The following is a 25747-nucleotide window of genomic DNA, read 5'->3' as shown; positions in this document are numbered from 1 at the left end:
CAATACACAGCACATTTGATAGTATAATTTGAGGTATGAGATATGTACCAGACAGTTTTTCCTGGATCGTGTGGGCATACATAAGGGCATCATTTAATTCCTTTAATTATGTTATATGAGTTGTTCTAAATGAGTTATGAGTGAAAAAAATGTAAAACTAAGAATGCATTAACAATGTAATAGCAACAATGTAAAGTTACATAATAGCATTACCTTAACTTCCAATGTCCCTGTAACTGTCTGTTTTTCATTGAACTTATATTATTTGTCATTTAGCCATTAAACATTTGAAATTTCTAAAGTTGGTCAAACTGTATTTCACAAGGGGAAAAAGTGTTGGAAAAGTTTAGGTGGGTGTAACCTCCACTGCAGCCCTGCAATTGCCAGTGCAAAGAGCCATGCTTTGAGCTGAAATGATAGCACTGTGTTCCTGCAGTGTTTGCTAATGAATAGGCCTAGGTGTGCATGCTCATGTATAGCAGGTTACAAAGGGAGTGTTGGTTTAGTGGGCCCTTCAGCCACTGGCTCAGACTGGGGCCATGGCTGTCTCAGTGGGTTTACTCCTCTGCTGCTGAACAAACACACAAAGCTCTCTGATTGGTCGGGAGCGCCGTCCAATCAGGGCACCGCAGAGCCGCTCCGTACTACTGCTGCTGGCTCGGCCTCAACGCGCTCATTCATTGGCTCCTCGGCTCGACTATTCTATATGAATCAGCGCGCCAATTATGCATTTCTCCCCATGTTTCCTCTGCTGGGCTTTGTCATAAGCCTTAAAGATGTAACGAAACACGAGGCTGTGGCCAGATCCGCGGCACTTTTTCACCACTGTTCTCAACTTTTCAGGAACTTTAGGCTGTGTTTACATTCATGGGCCACTCGTTTAAACATGTTAAATGAAAATAGAATAAAAGAGAGCGTTTAAAATTCGCATTTAGTGAACGTCCTGCTAACTTTTAATCGCCTTATAATTTGTTTCAAGTTTCAACTCCCCAAAAGTTTCTTAATAACTTCCCCCTGAGTGGTTAGATGCATATATTCCTTCTGTATGGACCAATATAAGGGATTTATTAAACCTGGGCGCTTTCCGCTGGCCTAGTTAGGCTCATACAATTTTTTATAACCTAGTTTATTTGGCTTTAATGATTTCCACTGCAAATGAAATAACGAAACGCACACGCAGGAACTCAGTGTGAATGTGCCCTGGCTGCAGGATACCGCCTCACAGATGCTATATTTGCGGATTAAACGTATGGAGAAGGCAGTCATGTGAGCGCTCGCCGCTTTTTTTTGTCAGTTTAAATGAACTGATGCATGGCTGCAGCCTGTCTGCGTGTGTGGCTGCAGGCTCTGCAGGAAGAGTGAATGTATCGCTGAGGAATGTACAGAAAGTCACCCCGCCCCCAGTTTCAGGACTCCTCGGCTATGGACAAATTCCATAGGGGGCCAACTGACATAAAGTTTCAGACTAGACTGCATCCTATGTGGGAAGATTTGCTGCGGTTAATGTCAGTGCAGGAAAAAGAACTGACACAATCGATCTGGTTAAACATAGTCTGGGATATTTCTAGAGAGGGAGAGAGAGAAAGGGAGAGGAGAGGGGAGGTAGATTGTTTAAGTAAAACGCAGCTTATAGCCCAACTTTGAGCTGCTGGCCTCACTCCAAGATGTAGATAGTCTACGTCGCCAAGCGCAAGGCTCTTTTTACAAACCCCTTTAGGCTACACTGAATCAAGGGATACTGTTTTCCGGGTGAGATTGCTTTATTTTTTTATTTGTTGTAAGGCGATTCAAATCTTTTAACAATGTTTTCTTTCCACTTGAGTTGTAACCATTAAATCCACTGGCTGACCGCTTCGGACAGAGTCAGGGAACACTGTGCTGAACGCCATGTTGAGGAGAATCTAGAGCCTCACAGTAACATTAACTGATGGGAACACTATCCTTATCGATGTTAATGCAAGCCTTTTATTTTTTTTAAATCCAGACATATGTTTTCTGTTTACATCAAGGGGTTACATGCAGGCTCCACAAATCCCCCAAAATGATGTTTTTTCTCCACTGATTCTCCTATGGGGTGACACCTTTCATCTCATTAGAAAATGGCGGTTTGTGCCCCTTCAAAACACATCATGCCAAGGAACATTTTCTTTTTTAACAGTAAATCACGAGTTAATGCTCACTGGTGAAATGTGGAAATGGTAAATATATTCAAGCTAATATCTGTGTTATTTTTAAAAGAATAATAGCAGTAAAGAAACATGTGGCTTTTCTCGTTTTCTCGTCACTTACACTTTTTTTTTTTTTTCAAACAAAAGCCAAATCCTGGAAATTAGTATGTAAAAGTGAACTCAATCTGCACCAACAGTTCCACTAAAGATTCTATAAATGTGAGGGTATTTTTTAAGGAAATAATTGGTTATCTTGTTTTGTTAAAAACAACTTGAAAAGTTATTTATAGCAGCCAAACACAGCTACCGTCATACTATTGTTTTGTTTCACAAGTGGCAACAACTATCTCTACGTTTTTAATGAAATATTTGTTTGATAGCAGGTCATTTGGTTGAAATTCTGCACACAATGCCTTTCACACTCTGCATAGTGTGTGACAGAAATAGCTTGAAATTCTTATTTATTTTTATTTTTCCTTATTTCAACAAAACTATAGATTTTTTGTAATAAACATCTGTTGATTGTTGTATTTTTTGTGAACTTAAGATGGGTGCTTTTTTGTGGTTGTTGCTGAGCATTTGATCAGATTAACACCACATGTTCATCCAGCACAAAAGTCTGATGAAAGTGGGTGTTTTCACGCACATGCATATTTGCAGAGTTTGTCATACATTGCTAGCTATACTGTATGGCCATGCTTTGGCATGTAGCTTTGTCTCTCTTATAGGAATACTTCCCTTCTGGCTGCTGTTGTTTACTGGTTTCAGCACCCTGATTGATTAGTTGCACTGTGATTTGGTGTTGAGAAAATGTCTTTGAAACCACTCAAAAGCAATCAATTTCTTCAATATCTTCTTGTCTAAAAGAAGAGAGACACATGTTGGGCTTCAAGTTTTCACACTTGTAATTTTAGATTATATTATGTTCATTGCAAAATAAAGTGCATAGTTTGTTGAATCTGGATCAGAATACACTGTATATTCTCTCAGGTGGCAAAGCAAATTCGTGTTTAAAAATATAGCTGTTATTTACTGTATGTTAATATTGACTTGAGGTAAAAGTATTGGAGGTAATCATCCACCCCCTTGATGATTTTGGTAATTAATTTCAGTACAGAAATACACAGTATTTGGTGCGGATTTAACAGGGTTTTTGAACCACAAACATTTTCAAATATATAATAGTGTTTCAACTTCTCCATTGTCCAATTCTCACTTGTATTAAAATCTGAGATGAGCATATATGCAAACCACTGATCCCAAGTTTCAAACAGTTTTAAATTGATAATGAAATATTTTATTATGTTGATATAAACTAGCCTACAGTTGGAAAAGAAAAACAATAAAAACACATTTATGGCACAGTAAAGAACTGTTTGTTAGTTGAATTTGGTCACATTTATTTAAGATATAAACAGATAAATGCATTCAACCGCTAAAAATGTCATTTCCAGAAAACATCTTCCACTGAGCAAGATCAAAAACTTTAGATAAACCTTAAAATAAAATGATAAAAAAGGGTCAGATTACCTTTCTTTCGGACATCTGTATCGTCAATGTCCCTGACTGATAAGTAAGATAACCAGCATGTTCTGGTGGAATAGCAAACAGTTGTTAATGTTTGTTGTTCCAAGTTGAGCCTCATATTTACTGCTCAGACATAAAGAACTCAAGAGGTGGGGAACTGAAGCTTTCACCCCCCACCAGCCATCCTGTGTTCAAACCATATAGAAAACATGAACATGCTGTTGCCTGTTAACCTTCAGACATAATCCTGTACGTTAGGAGTGCTAAGTTTTATTCTGTATCACAAATACATGATGTAAAAGCTACATGTTTGGTTCTGTATTATTAAACCTCTATAGTACAACTTCATGATAAAGCTGATGATAAACTGAGAACATTTGTAGTAGTATTATATAATCAGAATGCACTGTTTGTCTAGAGTGCAACATTGATTTCATCTTTTCTTTTTTGTGAAATAGGCGTGGACTGCTTCTTCCAAGCAAATAGTTTAAATTACTCTTGATATTCTCCTCTCTCTGAACCAGAAAATAACGTATGTGTGTCTATCTTTTTTGAATATTTGTGCTGAGGTTCTATAGGTGAGAAGTGGCTGCATTGAATCCCATTATTGTGAAACTACCCATCTACCCATTCTGTCCCCTACTGGTCAACCTGTTGGTAGATGTCCCCCTGCCATGACACCTGTGAAATTGTGCAATTTCAGTGAAGAAAAATAAATTCATATATCACCACACAACCTCCCGTGTAACCATAAAATCAAGTGAACTGTCTGTATTTTCTTTAATCTGCACCTGTTCTCTACCATGTAAAACTGCTATGAAGAGGCTGCACTAGACTATGAATTAGTGGACAATAAATATTCTTTTGATTGACTTATTTTATTACACAACCTACACAAGAAAACTGTGTGAAGGAAAAGCAGCGACTATAGTTCACTTACTGCTAAAATCTAAGGTGAAAATTAGCACAAACCTATACAATAGACATGTGACTATGGCTTTGAGTGCTGAATCTTAATTGAGAAAGACTTCATACTCTGACCCTTGTAGCCTTCCAGTTGGTGGTTACCTTGGAACCTTCAGAATTACCTTTGAGTCAGTGTGAATGAACGCAGAGCTCCGAGGGGCCCCATGACATGTCAGCAGTGATTATTAACCCCATTTGAATGAAATATCTTATTGGGGCTAAGGTCTACAGATAAAGAGCCCTCCATTCTTTCAGGTTTACTTTTATGATTAGCCACTCGGTTTCAAGACGTTGTTTGTCCCAGCCGAGTCAAATATCTAAACCTGTATCTTACTTGGGATCATGTTGTGTTGATGCAATTTGTTTTCTTTCATGCAGGAAAATGTGATTGGTTTTATGCAGAACACAGTTTGCCATCTTCTATCATTGTTTTATAATGTAAAGCAGACATTTGGTTACTTTAAGTAAGAAAATGTAATATCATAGTTAAGATGAGGTAGATTAGTCACATGAAAGTGAAGATGTTACTACATTTTTATGTGCACCATAGTAACTCATTTTAGGTACAACCCCTTTTGTTGTAACTGAATGTTCTGACAAACATGTCTCTGAACAATGTACAGTCACAGAATACTCCGTCCGAATAAGTCTATTTTCTCACATGTGAACTTTGTATCTTATGTAATGAGCCACCCAATAAAAGCTTGGTAGAAGTCCTTCTTTGCATGTTTTCATTGGTGTAACCTGAATGAGAGAAAAACTACACTTATGGAGAATCTATTGTGGTTTCAAAGAGTGGCTCCAGATCAACTACTTTAAATTTGTGCAAACATAAAACTTCTCATGCACAACATCTTGGCACTGGTCTCATTCTGTGAAACTCTCCCAGCTTGTTTTCCCACCTCACCCACTCAACTTAAAGTATTAACTCCCACCTATACAACTAAAACTCAACTTTAATTTCATGCACATTAAGTCAGAAAAACACATTACAAACTTTGGAGTTTTCAAATATTTGTATTTCGATACAAAGAAACAACAATAAAAAATGTAATACATGATAATAAAACTCTCTGGAGAAACTCAAATGATGACTCCCTTGACTAAAAAACCCCAAAACCAAACCAAAAAAGAAACAAAAACAGACAAGAGGCCCTGTTTACACCTGGCATTAACATGTGCCTTGGGTCATCCAATCACAAGTGGACACCTAAGTACAGGTGTGAATGCACCCAAAACACATTGAGGACACATTAAGATTCGGCCACACGCCCAGACCACATTTGGAGGTGGTCTGGGACCGCCTATGGCCACATTTTTATTTTAGCAATACGTACGTAAATGTTTCCTGGGCTACACTGCAGGACTGTCTACTGAACTGACATTCTCTGCGTAAGCGGAAGTACATATTCATTCGCATGCCAATGGCGTCATATTAGAGTGAGAAAAGCCACAACAGGCAAAATGGATTCTTGTGGACGGAGTACACATAAAACACACTGTCTGATTTACATTAGGGCCAAAGAGTCAGTACAAAGAACAAAACAAGTCTTGGCAAACTTCCTGCAGACTAGGCACAGGAAGTGCTTTACTGCCTCCCACTGGCTGAAACAACACATTTCATTATTGCAAACTCAAATGATGTACGCGTTTATTTACATATAGAGCGGGAAAGGGAGATCCGATCACAAGTGGTCCCTCAAGACGTATTTGTAAAGCCAGGAGTGAACTGGCGTACCTGGAGCTGTCCACTTGTGATTAGATCACCCAAGATGCATGTTAATGCCAGGTGTCAATAGGGCCTGAATGTGAGCAGAGAGCCAACCACTGATTGCTGGGAACACTTCTTTTTACAGCCCACTTTACCTGCTACTTACCAGTAAACTCAGTAAGTGCAAGGTAGCATTGAGATTAATCTGTTATCTTTACTGTACAAACAGAGCGTGTATTCCTATGTATTTAATACAGGTTGTAAAATTAAGTGTCACCATCACTTACTAAAACCCAGTTATTTCCCCAAGATTACAAGGGCCATGTTTACATTGATCAGTGCAATAAATTTCAAAAACCATCACTTAATAGGAAAAAAGGTATCATTGCTGCAGAAAATGAAGAAGAAAGGAAGGTAGTCCAAGAATGAGAAACAGTGACCAACAGCTGAGTTCTTTGCTCACACTCAACATCTGCAACACAGATGCGTCAAAACGTCTAAAAATTAAGACATCTATTGCATGTAAACAGGAACTATCTCAAACTTAAGAGTTCTGTTGATATAGTCATGCTAATTCAAAATGTTCCCCTCAGAAACACCTCGATGAATCACACACCCATCAATTATTGGAGGGAAGCTGAACGTCGGAAGAAGCAACTTAGTATCGCCCTGCAAAATGAAAATGACATTCCTGTTAGTCCAGTTATTACATTACATTGAAGTTAGTAAATTACTCATTAAACAAATCTGTTTTTACCAGTGATCAAGGTACATAAATAGTTCAAATATGCATATTAACAGCAGTCTGATTTCATGTCTGAAGATGATACAATAGATACAGTTAGGCAAGCTTTCTATTGTATGCATTTCTCTTCACACTTACGTGGGCTGTAGGAGCGAGACCGTGAGCGAGACCTGTATCGACTGTAGTAGGGTGATGGAGAGCGCCTGCGACTGCAAAGAGACAAAGAAAATGTAATACTTTTTCTCCCATGTAACAGTGTAACATTGGCTTGAACTCACAAATTATTACTCACCTGTACCTATAGTCGTACTCGTCATATCTGTCATAGCGGTCGTAGCCACCACGGTCATAGTATGAGTCTCTCCCCCTCCTGCTGCTACCACTGCCACTGCCGCCACTACCACCGCCGCCGCCGCCGCCGCCACCACCACCACCGCCACCACCCCCATTGCTGTTGAAATAAGAAAAACAAGGCCATGACTTCCAGACGTCTTATCTCTTGAAAAACACAACACCATGTCAAAACTGATATAAATTGTTACAAATCACGCATGCATTTCAAGAAAGATGGTTTTAGATACCAAATTATGAGCAAGCTCTGACATCAGAACATTATGCCATCCCAATTTTTGCTACTCACAATGGCTCAAATGTGCATTTGTGCTTCTTAGGGACTTCAGTCCAATGTCAAACAACAGGTTAAGGTCACTCATATGCAGGATTTTACATTTGTGTTGATCTTACTGAGTTGGTCGGCCCATGTAGATTCCTGGTGTGGGGGTATGGGGACGTTTGGTGATGGAGTAATCCACTCTGATGCGCCTCCCATCCAGCTCCATGCCATTGGCTCGCTCCATTGCCTAGGGAACACAAGAGGCAGGAGAAGACAAAAGATGTTATCAGACAAATGTAAGTCACAAATGGCCCACCTACATAACATACTGTGAACCCTTGCTACGGGCTGCATGACAAGGTGAGAGAATTTGTGGCAAGGCTGACACCTAGTGGCATACTTATGTCATCACACCTAAATAAAAAAAGTGTGGTTTTGTCTTAAGGAAAATACCTTTGAACCTGCATATACTACAATGAAAACAAAGTGCTAGACAATATGTAGTTGCTAATGACCATACAGTACATAGATGTAGAATTATAGTTTTAAAAATGACACTTTATAACACTACTCTTGACTCCTAGAATCGACAGCCATGCAAATTTTCATATCCATCTAATTAGTCACTATTTTACACCTTAAACACCACATGAATGGAATTAACTGCATCAAACGACAGAAAACAGATGAGTCCCTGGGACCAGAACATAAGATCATCGGCTTTCTGACCAATAAACAAAACCACAAACATTTCAAATACCTCTTTGGAATCCTCAATTCTCTCGAAGTAAACAAAGGCAAAGCCACGGGAACGACCCGTGCGCTGGTCGTACACCACGTTGACCCCTGCCAGAGGACCATAGCGTGAAAACACCTCCCTCAGGTCACGTTCTGTGGTGTACAGGCTCAAGCCAAACACCCCCAGACATGTGCTGGGATCAGGGTTCGCCTAGAAGGGTCAATAATACGGGTTAGAGTTTATCCATCTTACACTTTGCATAAAAAATCCATTTACTGGATTTATTATGCTTCTTCATACTCACAAAAGCATTTTGTATGTTAAATGCACTGGGCACATAGAACTACATCGTTCCAAAAATATCATGGATTCATTCATTTAGTTTTGATTGTTGTTAATTAACTTTTACTATTAGTAACTATTACTAGCTGCTGTTTACGGAGGAGGTACTACTCCAACTACAGTAGATACTTTCTCTTACATTACTAGCTTACAACTAAGGCAGTTGCTACTAAAAGATAAGAATCTATGTACATTTTTACAGAGTAACAAAACCATTCTCTTCAAGCATCTCCAGTTGTACCGATCCAACAGTAAATGCTCAGTGGGTAAACTTTGACAGCTTTAATAACCCCTTAAAGAGCTTTCAAAAAAGATGCCCCTGGGACAATTATACGTAATACAAAACCCATTTCATCTGCCTCCTTTGCTTGCTTTGAAAATCTCACATAATTCCTGCTTTGCATGATCACAAGGAGCTCTTAAAGCAGCAGTGCACTATAAACACTATTGACATTACAAAAACTGAGGTCTAACATGGTGCTGAAAGAAAAACCGATCTAAAAGTACCTGCCCTGATTTATGACTAAACAGCAATGTCTCCCAATGTAAAATGAGTGGAAAACATGCCTTATTTAGCATTTTCCATTTCATCAAAAACATTCACGGCTCCCTTGCTAATATCACATTGTTACAGTAAAGTTCAAGAATGCATTAAGAAGTATACATATATTACTTTAACTATACATATTTTTCTAGTTGTTATAATAAAACAGAGATATATCACATTATAACTAAGAACACCTGAAATCATGCAGATATTATATTTAAGTGATAAAATGTACATGTTAAGTTGGCCAATGCCCACTTTGAACCAGTGTTACAAAATATACTTTAATTCAGAAGGTGATTTAATGCACCTTGAAGATATCACTGTAATATGCCATTTTGGTTGCAAACAAGCCCCACTGTCTAAATATACTATGCAAAGTTCTATTTGATTTCCACTAAGTTATATTTACCGTTTAGCCCCAATCAAGTTTTTGACCCACATACAAACAGTACATTGCTCTTGCCCAAAATATGTTAAGGTCCACATACCCTAACATCAGCATCACCACCACCACCACCACCATGACTGTATGCTTCTTTTGTCAAGTCATGGCTCTGTTGATATAATGAAAGGAGGGGAAGGTTAATAAAAAGGGGTTATTAAATGTCAGTTTAAAGTGGTTTCCCACAGCATTAACCACAAACATCAGAACAATTACACTTCCTCACAAGTAAGAATAAGCAATTCACTTGCTCCTGACTTTAAAACAAGTGTTACTGAATCGTATAATGCTTGCAATTATGTCTTTAATGATCCAACTCGAATCTACATCAAAACATTTTATACAGTGTTTAACACATTTAAGTCAGTTTACTTGCTATAGCCACTGTGATTTGCCTAAATACAAAGAAAGCATGCTGAAATAACGAGATATTAAAAAGAAAACAGTTTTGAGGAGATCAGCATGATCATTGTGAAAGCATGTAGCAGCTTTAAGTTTGTCTTCTTACAGGTAGACAAAGGTCGTACAGTATGTGCCCATGTCCTCACTTATCACAGTCTAGACGCCAGTCTCCCCAAAATTCTAAATGTGTTCAAAATTTCAGTACTGACACCATATCAATGGGTGCGTACATACACAAAGTGTCTCCTTCTGTAGCCTGCTGAACTTTGCCCCATCTTCAGATCTCACACTCACCCTGCTGCCAGTGTTACGGCGCCTGTTTGACATAGGGGAAGCACTCTGGCTCCTCCTGCGGCGGTATTCAGGGCTGTAGGAACGAGAGCGGGACTTCCTCCGGTGGGAGTAGGACCGAGAGCGTGAACGGCTATGGCGGCGGTTTGAGTGCCGCCTAGAACGAGACCTGAAAAGGATACAGGAGAAGAGAAGAGGCAATCAATTCACTGGTACACAACTAATGAAAAGTCTGAGATGATAGTGACAGAAAAGGAAGGCTTCAAAGCACAGAGTGACACATTTCAGCCCCTAATGAGCGTTTATTTGTTCCTAATATGATGGGACCACAATATCAAAAAGGCTATTAGAAAATGGATAAAATGGCTACGACATACCTAGATTTTGACCGAGAGCGGGATCTGGACTCGGAGCGTTTGGAGGCCCGGGATGGGCTCGGGGTGCCGGACCTGCTCTCCGACTTGACCCGAGCTGGACTCTCGCGATCCGATTTAGATGGGGAGCGTGACCCCTATTGCCACAGCAGCACGTTAACAACTTTCTCATGGACAAATGCATTTATTTCTTTACACAGAAACACAATCAATAGTGATATGTGGTAGAGTATGTTGGACACATACAGTACACCTGTCTAAAATGCACAGCTTATGTACTGTGGAGGAAAGGGTTAGTAAGCTTATCATTTCAATAAGTAAGTCTTTGGTTTACAATATGTCCTATTATTAAGCATGTAAATCAAATGTATATAACAGGTCTATTTCCATGTCCACCTGGGCCATCAAGGGAAAAAATGAAACATGCATTTTCATGTTACATAAAAGGAGCATGTATAGAAAGACATTTGTGACACAAACAGTATATTTACTTAACCTACGGACACATTCATTCTTCCAGATTCTTTACACGCTACTCCCTTCTCTCAGGATTTCTATCGTTCTTCATTCTTCTTTTTTCAGTTTTCTCATTTTCTGATTCCGGGTCTGTTTTTCCTCTCTTCACCCAAACTGAAACCAGTTTCATTTTAGCCATTACACTGCAAGCGCTTCTATCTGACACCATTCTTCCGTCACATTTCCTCCCTTTCCACTTCTATGTTCTGCTCTGTACATGTTTTCATTAGCCTTCTTTTATCTTGAAAATTTTCTTCAGCATTCTTGGATAAAACTCTTCAAATCCTTCACGATCAATAACCTTAATGAAAAAAGAACATTTAATAAAATTAAGATCATAGGTTTAAAAAAAAAAAAAAAAAGTAGAATATTTTATATGAAATGAAAAGGAACACTGAATGCAGTACAATTACATTGTTGCTACATAAAGTTTTAATATTCCCCAAAAATTACGTGAATGAGCAAAGTTACAGTTTAAGCTACATGATTACAAGTAAAAGAAATTAAGTATAAGTTGTAGCAATGTTTCAATTTGCAAAATAAGAGCGTGAAAGCAGGGAAGGAAGAGAGGCTTAGGACTTAAGTTACCTTTAAGCTAAATCAGGAAAAACAAAAGGTTGTCAAAGTGCAACAATGGCTGCAGCACTAACCGTGATATCCGCACAAAGAACGATATACAAACGTCGGAGATAGTTCGTAATTAATTAAGGGAGTCATCGGGTGTAATGCAATTACCTGATAACGCAAACAATAGCACGAATCGCGAATATTACGGTCTGTCGCGGGTGATTTTCTAAAGCTAGTTGCCGTAAGAGGAGTTTGGTTGAGGCAGACTCGCTAGCAGAGCGGGAAACGTTCGTGCACCAAAATACTTTGAAGATTGTTGGGTTGAGGCAAAACCAAAAACAACAAACAAAAAAAAACACACTTCTCTGCCTTTCGCACACAGAAAGTAACGTTACACAACAAAGCATCAGCCAACGTCGTCGTCCAGCTCTTAATTTAGCGTTGGCTCAAATGTAGCCCTTTACGTTACAGTCGCTGGCGTTAGCGGTGAACTACGGTGTTCTCTATCGGCAGACACACGGAAGGAAAAGAAAGAAAGGGAGATATCTGGTTTCATTCAGTGGAACTACTTACCCGTCGGTCGTAATTTCCATCCTCAATGTCACTCATTGTTCAGTACAGCTAGTACAACCGAGTATTTTTGTCAGAAATAAACTGCACTGAGGTTTTACTGTGCGTTATTCTGGCCGGCTACTAGCTAGAAGATGGCGCGTGAGGTGGTGGGTGGTATCTGGTATGTTTACGTACTGCAGAATCTGATGTCATATCCGGTCTCGTCTCCCACCGCCCCTTTAATGCAAAAACTTGGCGTACTTGAACGTCTCATAAAACACCCTGAACACTCGTGTTATCAGAAGCGGAAGGAAATGTTGATCTTTTAAGTAAAAAAAACCAAAAACCAATACCACGAGATAAAAATCACTTAAGTTCTGCATTAAAAATCTTAAAAGGTAAAACTATTGTACACATTATGGATAATGCCTGCATTGATTGTTATAGTTACCATAATCATGCATGTTATTGAAATAATCATTTGAATGTTGAAGCTGGTTGAGATGGAGCTTATTTTACTTCACATACTGTCTGGTAGCTCAGTCTGCAGGAATGGATTATATTTTATAAGCTGCCAATTTTTTATGTAATGTAATGTAAAATCCTTACCTCCATTTTTTCCATTTTGTGAGACACATGATGTAAACTCTCCTAAATGACACTAGGCATGTTTTATTACACATATTTAATGTGTAGGAATGAAGTGGTGGATCCGATATAAAATGGATTTAAAATGGGGGGGGGGGTCATTTTTTCACAAGGTCGATTTATTAGTAAAGCTATCTCACAGCATCTGACTGGCTCACAATCTTTTCTACTTTAGCATTATGAAGCAAAGTACATTTATGGCATCACTCAGTGTTGACACTCGAACCACAATTTAATCATTCAATCTGGTGGCCTTCACCCACCGTTAAGCTTGTAATGTGCAACATTATGAAGCAGTTTTTTTTCTTCATATTTTAATATGCCACCCACAGTAACTTTGTCTCATACAATCCCAGTATTGCCTTTCTTTCTTGCAGCAGAAAGTCACCATGTTAATGAGCATCATGATGAGCAAATTAAAGCAGGGTGAGGTGTTTCTGAGTTGCTCAGTATTATAGAAACCACACTCAGGGCCAGCAGAAAGGCTGGAAGAATGAAAATTACAGGACCTGATGTCCACCCCTCTAAGATATTCTTACAGTCAAGGTAGGGTGAGTCCAGTATTTTTAGAAAATCTCTATAGAGTCACAGTGCAACATGAACCCTGAACATGTGTAAGCAGTATGTCAGTCATCTCAACAGCAATGCAGGGCTGAAGCCTGACTACACAGTACATTCGATCTGCTCCACACCTACATTAAAACATGTCTCAACACCAGGTGAAGGAGGAACCACTGGATTTCAACAGAGACAAAACACACACACACACGCTCCTGTTTACGGTTGCAATTAGGCATCATCCAATCATATTCTGCATAAAACTCACTGTCTTGCAGCAATTGTGAACACACATTTATACTCCCTTCAGACGGAGTGCAAATAACATTCTTTGGATTATTTGTAACAGGTGAACTATACAGTTTAATTATCCTTAAAACTGTATGTGTACGCTAAACGTAGAATCTTCTTCAGTACAGTATTCCAGCTAAAAACTGAAATGTAGCTATCCCTAAATATCAGCTACTACTGTTTAGTTCAGCATTTTGATATGTTGAAGCAGTATTGTAAATTTTTTTACAATGTAGATAGGGGAGCGTTTTAAGCCATTTTTATGATAAAGCGTATGAGAATCAGGTTCAGTTTCAAGAGTATTTATACCTCTCTGCATCTGTTTTAACAGTCACAAGATTCAAATATGGCATTATAAAAAAAAAGAAGCTAAACTTTAAAACCAAAAAAATCAGCAATGCAAATATTTAAAAAAAATGCTCTGGATAGTGTTGATAAAAAATTAATAAATATCAGCATATGATAGGACAGAGCATGAAGAAGTCTCTTCTTCCCTCTGAGTTGGCTGAACATTTCTGAGAAGCATCCATCTAAGAAGTTTCAGTTTCTGGATGTCCATATGTCTCACTATTGCTTTTCACTTGTCTGGTGTTGTTACAAATGCTGGAAAGTGTGATGTGCTGAAAAGCCAAAAAAAATAAAAAATCCCCCCAAAAAATCAATACTTCTATGAAGACTATGCTCCTTGATGTGGCCGAGGCCTATTAGGGACGTGTGGGTGAAGGCGAGACGTCCCTGGGTGGCTGCCAGGTGTGTCCTGCTTTGAGGATTTCTGTACGGCAGCGGGAGCAGAAGCAAGATCGCCCCCTGCTGTGTGGGAGGTGTTAGTGGAGGAGGCATTGACCACCAACTCGATTTTCCCCTCCAGTTTGACCAGCCGTGTCAGAATGTCATCCAGTAACACAGCTATAGTCCTCTTCAGATCAGCTGTGTGTAAATGAGAGAGGGGAGAGAGACCACAAATCAATGCTTGAGTATGTTTTTTGTTTTTTTTACAACTATAAAACACGCTACGTTCATACAGGAGTAAGCAAGTCATTTGATGTGCAGTAGAGAATAGTATCAGTCCTGACTTCTTCTTAAATTGCTCACCATAACCAGCCATGGAGGTTCCTTGTGGTCCACCTGGTGCATTCTGGTTCTCCTCTGTTAGGACCTTGACGTATCGCCGACTGAGCTCCAGAATCTGCTCACGTAGCTCGGCGCTGCTCTGATGGCGAGGCTGCTGCACAGTGTAGCGCAGCAGCATAAGCCCCCACGCCAGGCCGAATACCAGCAGCAGCACACTCAGCTTCTGGGACATGTTCCTCCGCAGGAGTGTACCCAGCATGGTACTGGGGGTGGCAAGGGGGAGGGGGAGCTGGAGAGGCCCTGTCTGAGGCTGAAGGTCTTTTCTTGGGTGTGGATATACCAGTAACTTAATATACTGATTCTTCCCCCTGATTTCTATACGGAAATTCTCTTTTCCGCTGTCTGTATCCAGAGAGTGGTCAGAGGCCCCTACAAAGCATTCCTAGAGTTAGAGTATGGATTCAGTGCGTCGCTCTAGTCGACTCCAGCAGGACGTGTGCTTGCAACAGCAAAGGCCAGGAAGTGGAACTCGAAGGCAGCTGACGCCCACAGACAACGGCAGTCAGGGTGTTTGAGAGAGGTGCTTTGGTTGTAAGATGTCTAACTTCAAATCATCAATGCAGACTGGGCATTCAGGCAGGGGATCCGCAGACATTGTTGAATATGCTGGAGAAGTATTCTGAGAAAAGATAGAAGAGATAACACAGATAAAATTAACAAAATGAAAGAAACACAATGGAAACATTTCTTCTCGTCAGCTCTTAGAGATTAGTTTATTATGCTTACATTTTCATATTGTGGTGCTGCAATTTCAGAACTTGGGAAGACTCGTTCTACTGTGTACCAAAAAATACTTTGATGGTAGTTTCTGTAGCCAACTGTATGTTAATACAAATTGAGCTCAGAGCCCTGCTGAGTACTGTGGTTTTTATTCATTTCTGGTGGATGAATGCACAAAGACACAAACAAGACTGCATGTGCTGGACAAAGAACAAAATCCACATCGTTATTGGCAAGGACCTGGTGGCTACATCGACTATTTAGGGTCAGGGTGCACAATAACCCACTCATTAACAAATGTTTTTCAGCTCTCTTAAACCAGAAACCTGATTACCCGTTTAGATTTCATAGGACCCACTTTGCAGCTCCAAATAGGAGGCACAGCAACAGACTGGAAGCATTGAGGGTATTCATTCTCTAATCCCACCTCTACAAAGGTTATTTCACTGGCAAACAGACTGTGAGTGTACGGTGTGTATGCAAGGGAAATTAGGTGATCATTTCACAATTTTGTCACCAAGTTCATTCTCTGCGGGTTCTCTTTTGAGCCTGGGAGTGTCACTTCCTATTGAGGTCAGAGGGGGGACAGTGACTGAGCAGATAAATTATGAAAAGAAAGGTAATAGAATCTGTTTAGCTATGCTTCCCAGCCCCTATACACACACACACACACACACACATCCTTCCTCTGACCCGAGTGCTGCTATGTAGCTAGAACTAGAGGGGAAAGAGAAAGCAAGGTGCAACGATGTCATGAAAGTAACAGTTGAAAAACATCTGGAACCACAACTAATTGCCACTCTCACATACGTAACTGCAACACCAGACAAAGCTCTACCATGCACTATAGGTATTGCTCCTTTTAGCTTCTAGTCTCAATAAGCGCCTAAAAAAAGACATTTTGCATCACACTCTGAACTTGAAATGTGTAAAATCGTGTCATTAGTATGTCTTCTATTTCATTATAAAATGATAGTAGTCCCCATAACTTCATATATAAAGCCAAGAATTAAAAGATTAAAGTGCTGTACATTTAAAAGATAAACTGCCAAACTAAACCAAACAGATCTGCCTTCCATATATCAGTCAAAACATATCTTATCTTATATCCATCTTACTTAATCAAAGCGTTGACACTTGATGACAACCAGATGAGTCTGGTATTCAAACACATGTCATGTCTGGCTATTCACCTGGCCTGAGCATTGTTCCATGGAAAGGCACACCATTTAGGCCAAGGCTAAACGATTGTTCCACTTGTTTAGAGGACGGTTTAAATATAGTGTACCTAATGGGATGATTGACAGTGATAAGGCACATGGTATCAGGCAAAATACCTCATCTAGAGGTTATATATTGACCACAACAGCTGGCCCCTGTGAATGAGCAGCAGGTAGGCTCAGCAACCGATTGAATCAGCCGATATGTAGAGTGTAAACTAAAAGCTGAAAGGTCAACAATGTAAGGGTGGAGGACGTATGTAAGATAAGATATACAAGCTTAGTTATTGTGTATATGACCCAGCATAAACAGCCACCGAGTCCTTGTAACAAACCACAGATCAATAACTCAGCAAACACGTTGACTCGCTTAACTCATTTGTTACACAATGTCAAGTTGCACATGTAGCTACATGAAAAGTAAACTAACCAACCCTTTGGTTTAAAAAAAGACATATGAAAGGCCCACTAATTTCGGATAGTTGGTTTAAAGACTTTTTTTAAAAATAATTGTTAGCAGCTACTCAAAGCTACTGAGCTGATGCTGTTTCCAACTCCACTAACATTTCATGTTAGCTTGACATCATAGTTCGGCAACGCATAAACTTTACAGAAGAAAAAAAAAAAAACACCCGCATAATATTACACGCAAACGTAGCAAATCTCATCAAAAACAGATAAATGACCCCCAGTGTGTTGTACGTGAAGCTACCTTGAGGTTGAAGCATGGATTTATAGGCTCCAGAGAAGCAGAGACGAGCTCGGCTGGGAGCTCCAGCTGCTAATGTTACCTCTGGCTGACACTGAATGATGCTTCTTGTTTGGCAACCCACGGCTGTCGTTGCTGTCGTTGCTGTCGCTGGTTAAAATATGTCGAGCAGCCGGCTGTCTGCGCTACAAATGTTAGCTGCCAAGCTTCATGTTGCGGTGTCTCTTCACTCTGCTAGTCATTTCGGCTTTCTTCCTCCACGGACTCAAAAGGCAAAAGTCGGTAGGTAAAATTCCAAGCATGCAATTGTGCTGACTGTCATGGTGCCCCTGAACGTCTACTGCGTGCGTCATTACCGCGGCATTATGGGAAATGTATTTTACTCAAAGTAGAGGCGATAAAAAAAATAAAATGAGTAGTAAAATTGCCGTAAGCCGTTAAGCTTCACGGTAAATAAACATAGGCTCGTAAAGTTTGTGGAAACACGATACACAGGGGGTTTGCTAAACTACTTAGCAATGTTAATATAGCCGTTACCAAGTTTTTTAATGTTGCCCCCCCCTCTGTGTGTGAGTGTGTTTGTAGTTCACTTTGGGACCGTTAGAGGGACGTGTGGAACCATTTCCATGGCAACTTTAAAGCTGGCGGTAAACAGCGGTTAGTTGTTTACCGTGTGAGACAAAACAGCCCACAGGTATTAATTTTGGGATTTTTAAAAAAAAAATGGAGACAGTATGTCTCGATAACTCAGCTTTGAAGGCAGTGGATGACTACTGTGAGTACAGAAGGTTAGTCTCAACGTTAGACCTATATATGCTTCTGGCTCATGACTTTAGCTAATCTACAGGGTTCTCACCAGCATGTGACAACAAGCTAATGCCAACTGCAGAGGGATTGATGTAACAGCTGAATTACAATATACAAGTAACCGTTTCATCATTCATTGTGTATGTAACTTATGTTAACAATGATGGTTTGACTTTTCAAGAATTGTAGGTGATGATGATGGAGGAAAACTGTTCACTCCAGAGCAATATGAGGAGTACAAGAGGAAGGTCCTCCCTCTACGGCTGAACAACAGGCTGTATGTGAGCTATGGGGTACCAGGGGGAATCGACTGCAAACTCATTGGCCCTGAGACACAGTGCTTCTGCACTCACAGGTAGTACATGACACCAGACATCCCTCTCCACCACACACATAGACGTACATAAACAAACCCGTTTTGAGTAATGTAATTTTGTCCAGGTACAAGCAGCACAAGACTGACTTTGAAGTGGTTCCCTCTGAGCGACCCCTCGCTCTACCATGCCAGGTCAGAGGATGTCATTGTCCTGCCTACCAGTTTATTCCCCAAATTGGCCCAAACCCTGTCCGCTGCAGGTGTAAACACTTACCTCAGGAACACAGTGAAGCTACAGGCCACTTGTGCAAAAAGTGTGAGTATGAAATCACCCTAGCCCAAAGTGACTTTAGCGTTTTATCCAGATTTTTATCTTTTCCTCGGATGGTGACAGAATCATCCAATCATAGCAAACCTTTTAACAACCACCCCGTGCCCCTAACCCTCATCTTCTTGGGTTTAACATCAAGAACGTTTGTTTGCTGTGATTGGATGAACAATGTAACATTTCCATCACAATCCTAAGGGGAAACATGTATATACAGTTAATTATTATTTTCTCTTCTTTCAGGCACTTCCTGTTCTGGGTTCCAGAGCTCCTACGTCTGTGGGTGTGGCCAGCCCAGCTCTGCCCACCAGACCCTGGTGAGTCAAACATCAAACACAGGTCCTAACAAACAAACTAATAATAACTAGTACTAAATATACATTTGCAATATTGCTACCATTTAAAGTTGCAGACTTCATTAGTTGATTTGAACTCAGCATCATTTTCTTGGCAGGTTGAGACAAAGCTAGAGAGGGAGGCACGTGGTCGTCCCATAGGCAGGGATGTCCCTTATGCGGCCATGGGCGGGCTGACGGGGTTCAGCTCCTTGTTGGATGGTTACCTCGCTTTGGAAGCCGGTGGCTCAGGTGAGCACTATATATATGTAAGCCCTATGTGTGACAGTTTAATCTCGGTCTGTAATGGAAAGCTGCAGCAGCAGGATCCATTTTAAATGTGTGTATGTGCCCTACTCTGTGTCTGGAACATTCATTGTCACATGGAGCAACATCAGCTCCCAGCAACAACAAATACAAGCCATTTTTCAGCTCAGACATTCTTTCATGCAGTCGGCCTTTGTTGGGATATGTGGCACGCATTGCACTAAAGATGAGGAAAAGTTCCTTTCAGAGGCATGTGAGGGCAGCAAAGAGCAGCACAGCATCAGTGATCATTAAACACGTCTGTACAGTAGGGATTTGTTCGTGTTCATCACCATATTGATTTCCCATCTAGACTACATTTGAAGTAGATCTGTGGGAGAAAAAAACACATATTTTACATTGTTGCAAGATTAATTGAGATTCATTTCTTTTAAGATTCATCTTCAGTTATGTAGGATGACTACAGTGATCACACAGAGGTCTTGAATTGACATATATCATAACTTCATGACGCTTACATACACATATAAGGAGAACATTGTGTTCTAATGTTACTGTGTAATGGATATGTTTGGAAACACTGAAGAAAAAATTATCAGCGTGCAAATTTTATCAGACCAATCACTGCAGTCATTTTCACCTCTTCTGAAATCCCTGGAAATTTAATTAATGATTGAATGTGCCACATTAATTCATTTTTTAATCAGTTTATGTGTAGTTAATTATTTATGATTTAATAATCTGTTGACTGATTACTCCACAATTTAGCATGTACTTTGCACACACAGTACTGAGTTAAGAGTTTCACGTTCAAATGTCACACACTCTTCTAAACACTCAAATTGTATGCAGCCATCATAACTTCTATTTTAAAGCATATCATAGTATATGATTATATGATAAACACATTTAATGTTAACAAGTGACTCCAGATAAATGCATTCTGTAAAATATAAGCCTTTAGTTTTAACACCATTTGTATTTCACATCCTGGTATAGTTAATGCACACAACATAGGTTTTATTTCAGTTCCATACCTGTGAGGTATAGAAGATGCACTGCTGGTACCTGTCACGTTTGATTTTCATAATCTCTGCTGCATCTTTTTCAGATCAAGACAGAGAAGATGGCTGCCAGCAGAGATGCTCAGCGTCAAGGATCAAAGAAGCCTCTACTAAAACAACTCTTATTCACTGTAAGAGAGAGACCAACAAACAGTGAAATACAACATTCTTCTCAGAGTCCATCTGTCAAACCATCCATTAAATATTGGACAATTCAGATTTATCAAATAAATCATACAAATCTTTTGATCTGTAACCTTTAATCTTATCCAAAGCTTAAGAGTCTTTTCATTGTTTCACAGCTAAACGTTTTTTCAGTGAAGTGGCTGTCTTTGTCAGAGTCGTGACACTGTGGTATAATCAACTGTCAGCAACAGTAGTGATTAATCCCACCACACGACAGAACCATTAACTGACAATATATTGATCCAATCAGAGGTTTGAGTGTGGGGAGCCAGAGGCAGCATTACTATGTTGATCCAAATTACCAAATTTGACGCAGTTTTTTTGTCTCTTAAGACATAACCTGAACCAGTCACAGCTTGACAGACCCTGAATACACTTAAATACATACTCAAGATCAAAAATTGTGTATTGAACACATTAGGAAGTAAAGATCTCATGTGTTATTTTCTGTTTTGTTTCTGGCTTCCATGTTAGCTGCAAAAATACTACGCATAAGTCAATCAACCTATACTTTTATTTACCGCAGTTTCTAGCAATGCCTCATATTTATCTCTTGATACATGTTCCATAAACTGGTCAGTTTACGCATCTGAGGTTAGTATGATTGATGTTCTCTTATTGAAAGAAAGCCACCCACTCAACATGCCACCAAAATAACACCAGAACCACGGAGCTCTGTGTTCAGTGAAGAGCGCCTTTTTTAATTTGGAGATAGATGTACTGTCTCCGATTGATTAATCCCATTCCTCACGGCAGATCAGCAGTGATGAGAGCTGATTTAATCCACACAGTGAATGGAGATTGAAGCAGGTCATGTTTTCTCCATTGGCGGCCCACTTTCCAGTGTCTTTAACTGAAAAATAAAATTAACGGGGATCTAAATGAGGATTCACTCCCACTCAAATGTTTCCTCTGTGCGGATGGCAAGTCAAACTGGATCAGCATCTACACCAGTGCTGTCCAGTGGATGTCAAATCGCCTGTGTCGTAATGTAAGCATTACCTGAGGGAACTTAGTGTGTGTGTGTATGTGTGTGCTTGTGTGTGTGTTAGTGAGGTGAACAGGTGGTCTTGAAAGAAAGGAAGTAGGACTACGCCTGAAGGATGGCATGAATGCACCTGGGTCTCATGTGGCCGAGTGCTCAGGAGGAAGCAAGTGGAAGGGATCCCATCTGAAAGCTGACACTTCAGATTCAGTGTGTATGTCGATGACTATGGTATCAGGTTGCCACAAGATAAAGTATGTACGCACACACTCATAGGCGAAACGCGCTTTAAAACCAATCATGTTTCCCCCATTCAGAAGAGCTTTGATGACCTCTAGCATCAAGCATCCTTGAAGAAAAAACATTTGACCTGTCTCCACTGCTTACTCAAGACATTTTTTTCTCATAGAGAAAAACGCAATTAATTTAAGAGGTAAAGGCCTGACACATTAGTGTGGCACAATTACAATTTAGGGTAATTGCCTCTCCATAGCAACCCCCATTTAGGAGGCTACAGGTAATTTATTTTGGCCATTGGTTGAAGTGAATGACTACTACACTTCCCTTATCCCCATGGAAACCACGCCCAGCTTGACTGACAGACACGACACTGCAAATCGGGAGATGAGCACAGAAGATTAAATTGGCAATTACTGCGCATGGAAACACTTAATTACCCCAGTAACAGTTACGGTAAGCACACACTGACTTAACTGGAGACGAAGAACACACTCTCCTAATTTCCCCACAGACTGAGGGAGAGGTAACAAAAACTGAGGGGCACGGAGAGACACATCAGACTGACAGGTACTGACAAACAACTTGAAACTGTCTACCAGATACTGCTCTGAGGGAAAATAGAGCTTGAAATAGAATTTCTAAACTGCCCCCCAAAAAATGGACAAGAACATCTGTTAGCTACTTCATTGAAAGTGAGTATACGGTATATGTACGTACCGTGTAGCCCATTCGACTGTGAGAGCTAAAAGAAATACCATGAAATCTGTTGGCCTCAAATTCATGTGTCAAGTTTTTTTGCTTTAATTCCTTCATAGTGATAATTATTATCCAACTCCTTCATTCATCTCAGTTCTGCAGAGCATTTTAGTGTCTTTTAGCTAATTATTTTGGTTTCGATTTTACTGTTTTGGTTCACTCTCTTCCCCTCTGATCAGTATTGTTTTCTGACACAGGAAAAAACTTCTTTTTAGCAAAAAGAAAAGCAAAAAAAAGGAGCATTTAGCAGCTAGAGTTAACAGCTAGTTACCGCTACCTCCAAATGACAAAAATATATGTTATTACATGGGGAAAATTATTAAATAAATTCATATCTGAAAGACCTTGTCATGTCATATGTACTGGAGTACATCTGACATACAATTATAGCATGCCACATTAACTTCAACGTCACTGGTTTAATTCCAGCCAGACAGCCTTTGCTGCATGCATACCCCCATCTCTCTCTCCACATTGTCTGACTCTTAATGTCATACTACACAATAAAGGTGAAAATATAATTTTTTAAATATCATCAACTCTCTTTTCTCCAAGTATCCTACTTGGATTATTGGAAGAATCTGCCTGTTTTCTACTTAGGACAGATCTTATTCAAACAAACTACAGTTTGTTCTGTTTCTAAGAAGAACAAAAAACCCATCACATTGTCCTAAAAGTGAAGCACAATCCTACGTATGACTTTGACACATGGACGTGCGTGTGCTTCTCTTTTGTGGTAGAAACAGTGGGAAATTGACAGTATAGGGACTTCATAGAGGCTCTGCTTCGATCCCCTCCTGTGTCGAGAGACTCGGGGAGGAGGATGGAGAGCGAGTCGTGAGAAATGGATTTCGCTTTTTCACAAAGAACAGTGATAACGAACAGAGAGGGATGTTGTATAGCTGGGTAAAATCAATAGAAATGTTTGACTAACAAAAGTCTGTTTAAACACATGCAGGCATACACACCCACTCACACATATACACCCATTAATGGAGTGTATATGACCATAACACATACATGGCATACTGCATGCTGACAGAAAGGAATTAATGCTATTAATTCCTGTTTTATAGAGCACTGTTATCAGTGCCATATAGCAATAAGGCACTTGTAAATTGTCTATAAGTTGTCATATTATCAAAGGACCAAGTCAATAACAAAGGGTGGTATTTACCATGTTACAATAAGCTATTAAATCTGTCGTTTTAAATGTAATTAAGTTATACGTTTTTCAGAAAAGGGGTCAAACAATCTACAAGACAGTTTCTGTGTACTTTAAGAGCAGCCCCAAAAGACAAGACAGCCAACAGTCGACACACAAATCAGACCGATCCTTCAATTACTTATAAAGACTGGACTTTCTCTCACATTTTTTGTGGTCTCTAGATTTTGCCTTGGATTGAAATCCAATTTGATTTTAACAAGTGTTTACGAAAGCTATGCAATCTCACTGCCTCACACAAAAAACCTTCCTGACTAACATGATAACTAGTGAGCTTTATTGGTGCTGGTAGGCAGATTTTGCTACCTTGGGACAGAGCCATGCTAGCTGTTCCTCTGTTTCCAGTATTTATACTGAGCTATGCTACATTTAACAGACAGATATGAAAGTGGTATTGATCTTTTTTATAGAATTGAAAGCATAAATCTAGATTAAGGTCAATATCCTTCTCTGCTTGTCTTAATTTAATTTAAAGGGTCTTAAACACAATACAATTGCTGATCAGTAAGGCATTAATACATTTTGTCAGAATCCATTAGAACTTATATAATTCAAATCTCTCAGTTGTTGCTGCTTCAGTTGAGTGTGCGCCCCTTGTGAGTTATGTTTGACTTGTGTGTAACTGCTTTTGCTCACAGAAATTCCACATTATGCACCAGCTACCTGAATAATAACATTCAATCTGGAAATGTCTTTAATTTGCAGAATAAGTATTTGGACACACTCAATGGCTGATTGACAGCCATGTGGAAAAATGTGTTCTTTCATGAATGCCGCACGCTCTTGAGAACTGATGCTTTCAACTGCTTTCTAATGCATTAGCCGGACTGCTTAAATCATACATTTCCCCTCCATTATCAGGCTCTTCGTCTGTGAAGCCTGCATCTAGCATTGTGTCTAATAAGCTGGTAATACATTTAACCTGGCTGCACCTGTGGTTATCACATTGTCTCTTCAGACCTGCAGTATGCTAAATGGCTGAAAAATTGCTTTCAAAAATGTACTCAGCAGACCTATTAAAATATTAAACCACAACAGTAACATGATTTGGGCAGCATTGTGACGTCCTTCTTAATTTGTGCTGCGTGTTTTGTGTTTAAATACATTCATTTCCCATTAAACATGAGAGCCCAAAAATATTGATAATATCACACACTCCAGGATTTTGCTGGCTCTTTTTTGGGATTGTTGAGGCATAAAATGTTTGTTTCCACCACAGCCTTTCTAGAAAATTACGATGCATGTTGTGATTTACTAGGCAAAGAAATTGCAGGAGAAAGTGAAATAATTCATTTAATATTGAAGCAAACTTGTCCCGTTGAGAATAATATCGACTGTTTGGAGGGTGAATGTGAGAAGTTTGTGATGCACAAGATGCAGCCTCAACACTAGAAACAGAGAAATTAGGATACTGTTGATGTATGATTTGTGCATGAGGGTGATTCATCACTAATTC

General features: G+C 39.7%; 3 protein-coding genes across 7 annotated transcripts; 1 reads left to right on the top strand and 2 right to left on the bottom strand.

The window, feature by feature from the left end:
- Positions 1–5658: 5658 nt before the first annotated feature.
- tra2a (transformer 2 alpha homolog) lies at positions 5659–12696 on the bottom strand. Of its 4 annotated transcripts, XM_035681581.1 has the most exons (10): positions 12527–12682; positions 11371–11687; positions 10874–11007; positions 10440–10665; positions 9850–9915; positions 8491–8679; positions 7862–7977; positions 7410–7568; positions 7256–7326; positions 5659–7041 (listed from the first exon to the last, which is right to left on the bottom strand). In XM_035681581.1, exons 2-10 carry the CDS (start codon positions 11380–11382, stop codon positions 7031–7033), a joined length of 984 nt encoding a protein of 327 aa, XP_035537474.1. In that variant the 5' UTR covers positions 11383–11687; positions 12527–12682; the 3' UTR covers positions 5659–7030. The 4 variants fall into 4 exon arrangements, with proteins under 4 accessions (XP_035537474.1, XP_035537473.1, XP_035537472.1 ...); XM_035681580.1 differs by lacking the exon at positions 11371–11687 and having other exon boundaries at positions 7416–7568; positions 12527–12696; XM_035681579.1 differs by lacking the exon at positions 11371–11687 and having other exon boundaries at positions 12527–12694.
- Positions 12697–13250: 554 nt separating this feature from the next.
- ccdc126 (coiled-coil domain containing 126) lies at positions 13251–18104 on the bottom strand. Of its 2 annotated transcripts, none has more exons than XM_035681610.1 (3): positions 17786–18104; positions 15095–15752; positions 13251–14929 (listed from the first exon to the last, which is right to left on the bottom strand). In XM_035681610.1, exons 2-3 carry the CDS (start codon positions 15330–15332, stop codon positions 14679–14681), a joined length of 489 nt encoding a protein of 162 aa, XP_035537503.1. In that variant the 5' UTR covers positions 15333–15752; positions 17786–18104; the 3' UTR covers positions 13251–14678. The 2 variants fall into 2 exon arrangements, with proteins under 2 accessions (XP_035537503.1, XP_035537504.1); XM_035681611.1 differs by having other exon boundaries at positions 17865–18104.
- A 283-nt stretch (positions 18105–18387) lies between these two features.
- On the top strand, positions 18388–21188 carry fam221a (family with sequence similarity 221 member A). The gene is made up of 6 exons (XM_035681592.1): positions 18388–18570; positions 18771–18944; positions 19031–19221; positions 19477–19550; positions 19688–19820; positions 20947–21188. Exons 1-6 carry the CDS (start codon positions 18506–18508, stop codon positions 21054–21056), a joined length of 747 nt encoding a protein of 248 aa, XP_035537485.1. The 5' UTR covers positions 18388–18505; the 3' UTR covers positions 21057–21188.
- The last annotated feature ends 4559 nt before the right edge of the window (positions 21189–25747 follow it).

Source organism: Morone saxatilis, unplaced genomic scaffold (assembly GCF_004916995.1).
Source record: "Morone saxatilis isolate NCDOM2014 unplaced genomic scaffold, NCSU_SB_2.0 Contig9, whole genome shotgun sequence".
NCBI classification, from domain to species: domain Eukaryota; kingdom Metazoa; phylum Chordata; class Actinopteri; family Moronidae; genus Morone; species Morone saxatilis.
This window is presented reverse-complemented; position numbering and strand designations above follow the sequence as displayed.

Excerpts from the sequence above, each read along its gene's own strand:
- ccdc126 (XM_035681610.1), bottom strand. The coding sequence starts at position 15,332 with ATGCTGGGTACACTCCTGCGGAGGAACATGTCCCAGAAGCTGAGTGTG. Across the intron at positions 14,930-15,094 it reads AACCTCCATGGCTGGTTATG|CTGATCTGAAGAGGACTATA; the intron begins GTGAGCAATTTA and ends ATTTACACACAG.
- tra2a (XM_035681579.1), bottom strand. The coding sequence starts at position 12,562 with ATGAGTGACATTGAGGATGGAAATTACGACCGACGG. Across the intron at positions 9,916-10,439 it reads TACAGAAGGAGACACTTTGT|AGCCATGACTTGACAAAAGA; the intron begins GTATGTACGCAC and ends TTATATCAACAG. Across the intron at positions 7,327-7,409 it reads GAGTACGACTATAGGTACAG|TCGCAGGCGCTCTCCATCAC; the intron begins GTGAGTAATAAT and ends GTCTCTTTGCAG.
- fam221a (XM_035681592.1), top strand. The coding sequence starts at position 18,506 with ATGGAGACAGTATGTCTCGATAACTCAGCTTTGAAGGCAGTGGATGAC. Across the intron at positions 19,551-19,687 it reads GCTCTGCCCACCAGACCCTG|GTTGAGACAAAGCTAGAGAG; the intron begins GTGAGTCAAACA and ends TTTTCTTGGCAG. Across the intron at positions 19,821-20,946 it reads TTTGGAAGCCGGTGGCTCAG|ATCAAGACAGAGAAGATGGC; the intron begins GTGAGCACTATA and ends CATCTTTTTCAG.